This window comes from Salvia miltiorrhiza, chromosome 7, assembly GCF_028751815.1.
Source record: "Salvia miltiorrhiza cultivar Shanhuang (shh) chromosome 7, IMPLAD_Smil_shh, whole genome shotgun sequence".
Taxonomy (NCBI): domain Eukaryota; kingdom Viridiplantae; phylum Streptophyta; class Magnoliopsida; order Lamiales; family Lamiaceae; genus Salvia; species Salvia miltiorrhiza.
In genome coordinates this window covers 5,269,336-5,278,579 of record NC_080393.1, presented here as the reverse complement: position 1 = coordinate 5,278,579, position 9,244 = coordinate 5,269,336, and the positions used below count along the sequence as shown (strand labels likewise).

Below are 9,244 nucleotides of genomic sequence, written 5' to 3'. Positions count from 1 at the left end.
ACCTTCGCAAGTTTGCTGCACTGGCATGTAATCATGTCGATGTTGGATCGAAATGAAAATGACCGGGAAGAAGAAGGCATGTCGAATACCCTATGATTCCAGAATCTCGTCACCTTTGAATTCCTGAAATTCGAACTCTTGAATAGAGCTTCAGAAATGGACAATGATTGGACAATGATTGAACAAATTAGGGTTCAATCCTTTGAATTAATAAGAAAAGACACAAAACGACACGGTTTCATTTAATTCAAAACGACGACATTTAGTCATTTATCCGGCGAATTAAAAGGAGTGTGTCGGCAAGCCACGTAGGATCCACATCATTTTAAAAATTGGGGGAAATAAAATCGATGTCAAAATTGGACAAGTTATTAAATTGGTGTATTTAATTATAAAATCCTAACTTTGCGTCAAATATGAATTTTTGGCAAAGTTGGTGTATTTTAATGCAATTTTCCCTTGATAGAATAAATTCTTAAAACAAATTATCAATTTTACAAATTCTAAAATGGTAAGTTTTTTAAAATTGTTTGATAGAATAAATTCTTAAACAACTTAATTATAAGATGTGAGTTGCAACAATTTTTTAAAAATAATTTTTTAACTCTAATTTATTAGTTTTTGAGATATTACATTTTATAAGCTCTTAAATCAAATTATAAATTGTTAAAGTTTATAATCTCTTTAAAATAAATTTAACACTCTCTAAATATATATATACCCCCAAAAAATCAACTTTATAAACGTATAGGAACAACATTATTTTTTAGTTTTGTTTCTAGTCTAGTTATGCTCATCAATTAACATACACTTTACAAATACAAACAGCAAGTCTTGTTTTAAACTTTTGTACATATACATAATACACTTGACGAAGTCGTGACTCGTGAGAGCCACCACACATTGCGATAATGTGTATATTGTAAATTTATCAAAAAAAAAAAAAAAAAGTTGACTCAAATTGTCTTTGCATTTACTTTTCCAACCAAGTGGAAATTTCATCGCATTTGGGCCGGAGCCCACCATCAAATACGTCATTAACTTTCAGCTCGATGACATCAGAGCCCTAGAAACAATCCCTTGAATATATCCACAACAAGATCCAATACAAACATCTCAAGTTGTCATGAGAGCTACTGTACATTGCAATAAAATGGGACCACACTTTATGTCTTATTTTATGTTTCATTTTTAATTTAATTTATTTATTTAAATATTTTTTTTTCAATTTTAATTTTGTGATTATTAGTTAGCTAGGGTTTATTCCATCAATCTAGAGTATATAATTATTTTTTATTATTTAATTTCATTTTTATTAGTTAATAATCTATATAATATATAAAAGATGAGTTTTCTCCAATCATCTTTTCCCTCTATTTTTTCTCTCTCTTCTCCCATCATTTTTTTCACTATTTCTTTCTGTCCTGTTATAAAAAAAATATACTTTTAATTCTTTTTCAAATATCGTCAAATTTGATTTTATGAAAAAATATTTAATATGCATCTTAATTTTAAGTTTGTAACAAGATTTTAAATATGGTATAAAATCATAAAAAATGTATTAAAAACGAATAGGTTATTAAAATTTTAAAATATTTTTTTGGCTTTCTCTTTGTTAAAATTTAACAACTTATTTATTTATGTGTGTGTATAATAATATTGATTTATTTATTATTAAGCGGAATACTCTATAATAATAGTGTGTATATTAATTTTCATTATCAAATAATTTAAAATTATTTAATAACTATAATTATCATTATTCTTTATACATAGTTGAATCATATTGAGTAATTGATATTTTATTTTTATTATACTATAATAATTTATTTATGTTTTAAATTCGGAAATTTTATAATTATACTTTATACTTTATTTTAATTTTCATTATCAAATAATTTAAAATTATTTAATAACTATAATAATTTATTTATGTTTTTAAATTCGAAATTTTATTGAGTAATTGTTATTTTATTTTTAAATCATATTTTGAATTTGTTTATATTTCTATTATGTTTAATATTTAGATTTATTTATTTATTTAAAATATCATTTAATTTCGATTTCGCCGTGCATCGCACAGATTGGTGTAATAGTAGATTGATAAATTCAAAGTCATGGTATATACTTTAAAAAAAATTAATTTTTGAACTAAAAATTAAATGTAATTCATAGTATTATAAAAAATTTTACTTTTATAAAAATTATTTTTAAAATAATAAATATAAACATACACACATAATATTGTGGGACAGTAGATCTCATCGAGGCCTAACAAGCGGACAAATTTTGTAGGTCGAGTAAGAAAATACTAATAAAAATATAGATAGTAGATTTTTCTTCATCACACACTGATTTAGAGAGAGAAACGGAGAGATAATCTAGAGAGAGAGAAATGGAAGGGATGAGGGAGATCGCGAGATCCTACTACGAGAGAGCGAGCGACGCCGCGAAGATTTCGATCGAAGAATCCTTCGCGAAACTCGACGTGGACGGCGACGGGAAGATATGCCTGGCGGAGTTCAAGAAATCGGTGAGCTCGTGGCTGCGCGCGGAGGCCGTGTTCGAGAAACTCGACGAGGACGGCGACGGCGGCCTGGATTTCGACTAGTTTCTCTGCCTTCACTACATGGAGAAGAAGGTGGAATTAAACAAATGCAGCGTCTGCCATGAGCTGCTGGTGGGCCCCTACTTCTCTTGCTTGCTATGCATAGGAAGACGTCCCGACTCCTACGACCTCTGCTGCTCTTGTTACCGCCGCCACGACGCTTTGCCCGAGCATGAGCACTCCGATCACTACATGATGGATCCTCACTCTCTGCTCATGGAGTTCAGAAGTCGCACCGCTGCTGCTGACACGTCTCAAAACAAGGTGAGCTTATCCTACACATAACACACCTTAATTAATTATCCTCTTTCTTAATCTTGTTGTACGAGCGATCCATCCAAACAGAATGACATAGAAGAACTGCGCGAAATCGCAAAAGCCTATTACCGAGCCGCATCTAAAGAAGTAAAAGACCGAGCTCGCGAGTTCTACCAATCCATGGACTCGGATGGAAACGGCCGAGTCGATTGCTCCGAGTTCCTAGACTTCATGAGTCAGACTAGCAACCCCTCCTCCATGCAAAAGCGTAAATTATTCAGCGCGCTCGACCTCGACAACAACGGCACCCTCGACTTCTTTGAGGTCATGACGCTGTACTACATCATCAAGAGCGGCCGCCCCTTATGCGACGGCGACGGCTGCGGCAGATTCATCCTGGGAATATTTTTCTCGTGCGTCGAGTGTTTCAAGAATTCGAAAACCTCCTTCGACCTGTGCCCTGATTGCTACCGTGCGGCGAGGTATGATCATAATCATGACGGCCAGGCTCAATTTTTGGACAATTATGCGTTGCTGCAAGTTATGAGAGATCCGACTCTTACACGGGAATCGGGGGTAAATTTGAATGAGGTAGAAATTTTTAATATGAATATATCACTGTTTCCTACTTTCCTGTGTTGGATTTTCTGTCCCATTTTTAATTTATTATTATAGTTTTAATTATGAGTGGATTTTGAAAATAACCACTTTTGAATAGTAAATTTAAAAATTGGCTATTAAGATTAAAAATTGGTCACACTTACCATTTTACCCTTGCATATAAAAAATTTAAAAATTATCCGCGCATTCACACCCAATCGAATTCACAACCAACATTCATTTTTAATTGTGAATTCAAGTAGTCATGAATTTGAGTTTTAAAGTTTGAATTCACAACTAAAAATAATGTTAGTTGTGAATTCAAGTTTTAAAGCGACTATAAATATTGCTAGTCGTGAATTCACAACTAGAAATATTGTTAGTCGTGAATTCAAGCTTTAAAACTCAAATTCATGACTACTTGAATTCACAGCTAACAATGGAGTTGGCTGTGAATTCGACTCGAATTCACAACTAACAGTAGCAATTTAGTTGTGAATTGATCAAACTAGTTGTGAATTCTAGTTTCAAAACTCGAATTGACAATTAAAACAAGTTGTGAATTCGAGCTTTTAAACTCGAGTTCACAACCAACACTAGTGATTCAGTTGTGAATTCTAGATTTAGTTGTGAATTCAAAAACATTAAGTTGTGAATTCAAAAATATTAAATTGTGAATTTATAAATCTGGACGTGAATTCAAGAACATTAGCACTACAAATTCACCTCAATTAAAAAACCGCCGCCGAAAAAACACCATCTAGTCAAAACCATCAATGCAATCCAAATTCTAATTAGAATTCTGAACTAAGAAAAGCTAAAACAAAATTGAAACGCTCGAGTCTAACTTTGAAGAATATATCTATTTCACCGACAATTGAAGAGTTAATTCAACGATCAAATGGTCAATTGAATAAAATTCCAATTATTTATACTACACAGCTGTGGAGCCGGGATTGGAGTATGTAAGCGAAGAGTTTGATAAAAAACGATATGTAATTTTCTGAATCTCCCAATTCGTGAACTTTGAAGATCAATGAGAATGAAGCAGGGAAGACTCAAGTCCATCTCCAATTGTGTGATTAACTGCTAAGTAAAGAATAAAAAAAAAACATAGAGAGAGAGAGAGAGAGTATTTGATGTTACATTTAACTAAATGCAAAGCCCTTTCTTCATTGTGCAGGTGAACACCTATGGGCAAAGTGTGAATATCAGTGAACTTCCGGGTGGAGTTTCCTTGGCTGGATCTGGAGGTGGTTTATTGTCAGTTGAAGGAGGGAACGGGCAGATGGCCGCTGGATTATTCAACAATTCAAATGTTGGGGTAATTTTTTATTTTTTATGTTAGGGATAATGCCAATTTTCAAAAAAATTATTTGATAGGCTAATTTTTTAAATTTACTATAGGAAAGTGGCCACATATTACCTCTTTAATTATTCTATTCTTCAATTTTAATTTATTGTATCTGAGTATAATCTTGAGATAACTAGCTAGTATTCACTTATCTAACTAGGGTTTATTAATTATTTTTTATATTTATTTAAATTAATAATTGATTAGTAGGATTAATTAATCCAATGTTAGGGTATATAAATTATTCAATTTTACTCCATTCTTCTCAGTGTTTAGTATCCATCTTTTTTTTTGGATATCCCACATTTTTGTATCTATTTGTACTATCATAACCCGCGAGCAACTCGAACCCGAAGCGCGCGTAACCTAACCCAGTCCGTCTAATTAAGGGCAAAATAATCCTAAAACGTAAAAAATATTGTCAAAATCTGTGTTTTTTAGACGGCCGCCGGTAATGTTGATCGGACGATGGTGGCGCTATTGCCGGACATCACCGATCACCGGCGGCAAAATGCCGCTGGTATTTCTAGCCGGACGGCGGTGGCCTCTCGCCGTATATTACCGACGGTAATTTTTTTAAGAAAATTTTATTTATTTATTTTATTTATTTATACCTCACAAGTATTTCCGTATTTATACTGTATTTTAAACTTAATTGCATACGTTAGACGAATTTTACCAGTGGCTCACCCATCTTAATTGTGCTCTAAGTCAAGCACGCTTAATCTTAAAGTTCTTTTCGAGTGGTCACCAGTACATAACAGTCGTATTATTAATATATCTAATACCTATTAATTCATTTAAACTCTATTTCAATATACAATATCATATATTCATAACCTTAGAATATGTCGAGATGATATCCAAGAGATGTTGTAAATTACGGATCGGTCTCGTTTTCGTCCGTATTTTTATTTCGAAAAAACAAATAAATAAATAAAATTGACGAAAACGTACGGTGGTGGTCGGCGGCAGAGCGGCGTCAAGGCAGCGGCACTGGGGCGCAACAATCTGTAGGCGACTGCGTGGGGGGAGGGGAGGCTGGGGGGTAGGCTGTGCGGCGTGCAGAATAGGAAGAAATGGCCCTAATTTGAATCCATTATTACTGACGGCAGGATGCCGCCGGTAAACAGCGACCCGCATTAGGTTACTAGTGGTGTGGTTGCTGTCGGTATCTTTTATAAGCTATTAAATTAAATTATTTAACCTATACTGGCGGCATTGTCGTCAGTGATCACCGGCGGCTTCCTTAAAAAAATGGGTCGCCTTATCCGTCGTCGGTATACGGCCGGTATACACACGATTTTTTGTAGTGCCTAACCCGATTTAGTGAAAGGTTGTCGAATTGTGAATAAATAAATTTATATTTAGTCAGAGGACGTTTAGTGTAATTAGGAAAGGATGTACTGCTCCGGCACATCAATTCTAGTACTAAATCGAAATATATAATTACCATAATTGGGGTTTTCGTTTCGAATTTTGATGTTATATTTTTCATATACAAAAATAATAAGGGAAAATTAAGTACACAAGATATATACTCAATTCGAATTAGTAAATTGTGCACAATTTTTTATTTTCTGTGGCTGCAGGCAAGGACTGGACATGATGTAATCCATATGCATAATTCGTTCCTGACGACCAATCAACACATACATATTCACAATCATAATACAGTTGTTCGAGAACCATTAATTTCAAAGCGGGTAAGTATATATATACTTCTTTTAATTTGATTTTTTGGATACAGAAATTATAAATATAGAAAAGTATTTTATGTAAATGATACTATATGATTAATACCTAGCCCTTTTATTGATGTATGTCAGAAAAAATTGCTGCTTGCACTCGAATCATTTGAATTAGCACTCAAGATTGGGACCGTTTCTAGCACCGTCTGCACTATAATGTGAGAGGCAAAAGGAAAAGGAAAAGGAAGAACAGAACTTGTGACTTGCTTTTATATATATATATATAGGGTGTGGTTATAATGAGAACCACATGGTTATAATGAGAACCACACTTATCGTGAGAACATAAGAACCATTAAAATCAATGCATCTGTTATATAAATTAATGCATTCGCTATTAAATTTAATGCATCCGAAAATAATAAAAATTTTGCTCCCTTCAGGATTCGAACCCAGGATCTGCATTCATCCACCAAGATGATGCATCCACCGTAGATCTTGATGATCGAATGGCTTAAAATGGTTCTCCGTTCTAATTTTATTTAGTGGTTCTTATTTGAACCTCTCCCTATATATATATATATATATATATATATATATATATATATATATTTGTTGGCCTACCGATAAAATGATTAATATATAAGGTCAAAATTCTCAAATTTGAGTCCATCGTGATGCAATTTTAGATGTTGCAATTACAAAAAAAGACATTTCCTCTTGGTTGGAGAATTTTGATGGGAGTTGGACTATGTTATTTTTTTCTTCTTGAAAATATATGAGAAAATGTGTGGATGCTCTAACATCTCAGTAACAAGTTCTATGCAACAGATCGACCAGTAATCTTAAGAAGAATTAGATTAATGCCACTAAAATTCATTATAATTGTGAGTTTGTTGGCAATTATATAAATTCGTTATCTCCGCTATGACAGTGGCGGATCCAGAATTTTTAAACTACAAAAAGATAATATTATAAATATTTTTTTTTCAGTGTAATTTTTTTTGTTAACTCCAAATCTCTCATACAATTTCACCCTAAATTTTTAAATTTTGCATCGTCTATGACTGTATGCACAAATAGTCAAATGAAATAGTATGTGTTTGTCTTTAGCTATTTAGTTTGGTTTGTACTTTTCTTTTACTTAATCGTGGTAGTGCAACAACCTTTCTTAACCATATCCAAGCCCAAACAACATATGAAAATGAAGAATTAGTTATTGACTGATCATTTTTTTCATTTAATTATTGGTAGGGTACAAAAATATATTAAATAATATATTTAATATATATTATACTCCCTCCGTCCATTAAAGAACTTCCTACGAGGGAGTGGCACAGGTTTTAAAAAAAATATATTGTTGAGTGGATTGAGAGTGGATAAAAGGTACTCCCTCTGTCCCATTAAAGTTGGCCACATTTCCATTTTGGGTGTCCCACTAAAGTTGGCCACTTTCTAAAATTGGAAACATTTACTTTAATTAAGTCTAATTAATCAATCTAATTAAAATTTCTAAATAAACTTAAACCTTAATAAAATACAGGCACACACACCAAACAATACACACAAAACACACACTCAGCCTCTCTCCCACCCCCACCCTCGCCGCCCACCCCCTGACCTCCGCCGCCCGCCGCCTGACCACGCCGGACGACCAGTGGCGGATCCAGGGGGGGGGCTAGGGGGGGCTTCAGCCCCCTCCCAATTTTTGAGTTTTTTTTTTTTTTTTTTTTTTTTTTTTTTTTTTAAATTATAGATATATATATTTATTATTTTGTTTTATATCTATATATATGTGTATATAAATAAAAAAATACAAGAAAAAATATAGTAATACATTATTTATAGTATCCAACTATCCATATTAATTGCTCAACACATTGAGTTGTTACATTTATAGTATTATTTTTATCATTTTTTTCTTTCTTAGTTAATTTTTAATGTTAAATTTGAGTCAATTCTAAAGGTAAAAGTAAAATTACTAATTACTAACAATGAAAATTAGTTTATTTGTTTAGAAGATGAAACAATTTTTTTTTAAGAAAAATGAATAAAAGTACGTTTTTATATGCTTTCAATCTACTTGATGTTGAATTAATTGAATTGCGAACAATTATCTTATTATATTAAGTGATTGTTGAAAAAATGTATGAAATGAAGTGTACGGAATGCTCAAAAAAATTTGCTTCGGGGGCTCCCGCCCCCGAACCCCCGTGTAAATATTTTCAAGCACTGTAGTCCAATAGATTCAGCCCCCCCTAACATTGAATCCTGGATCCGCCCCTGCGGACGACCACAGCACCGGCCTGCTCTCTCTCTCTCTCAGCCTCCTCCTCCCTCGCCATCACCCCCAAAACTCCACCCTCTCTATTTCTCCCCATCTCTCTTCTTCCCCGTCACCACGCCGCTTCAGATTAGGCGATCCACACTGAGCCCTAGCCCTCTGTATTTCCGATGAGTTTCCGCCGCTCCAACATCACCCTCTCCACACCAGCACCCCCGATTAACCGGAAATCGGGGATGGAATCTCGAAATCGGGGCTAGGGCTGCGATCGACTGCGTGGCGGCTCATCTTTACCAGCCACGCGATTTTGGGGGTTAGGGCTGCGATCGAAGTTATCTCCACTGGCAATTCCAGCCACGACGGTGCCGCCTCCTTCGGGCTTGATGAGGACGACATCTGATCTTCAATTTTGGGGGATTTTACGTGTTTGATTCTGGGCGAAATTTTGA

The 9,244-nt window shown here is 34.0% G+C and overlaps 1 protein-coding gene across 1 annotated transcript; it reads left to right on the top strand.

Annotated features, from left to right (window-relative positions):
• The first annotated feature begins 2,327 nt into the window (after positions 1-2,327).
• LOC130991865 (uncharacterized) lies at positions 2,328-6,792 on the top strand. The gene is made up of 5 exons (XM_057916285.1): positions 2,328-2,872; positions 2,954-3,457; positions 4,650-4,790; positions 6,413-6,526; positions 6,650-6,792. Exons 1-5 carry the CDS (start codon positions 2,630-2,632, stop codon positions 6,731-6,733), a joined length of 1,086 nt encoding a protein of 361 aa, XP_057772268.1. The 5' UTR covers positions 2,328-2,629; the 3' UTR covers positions 6,734-6,792.
• The last annotated feature ends 2,452 nt before the right edge of the window (positions 6,793-9,244 follow it).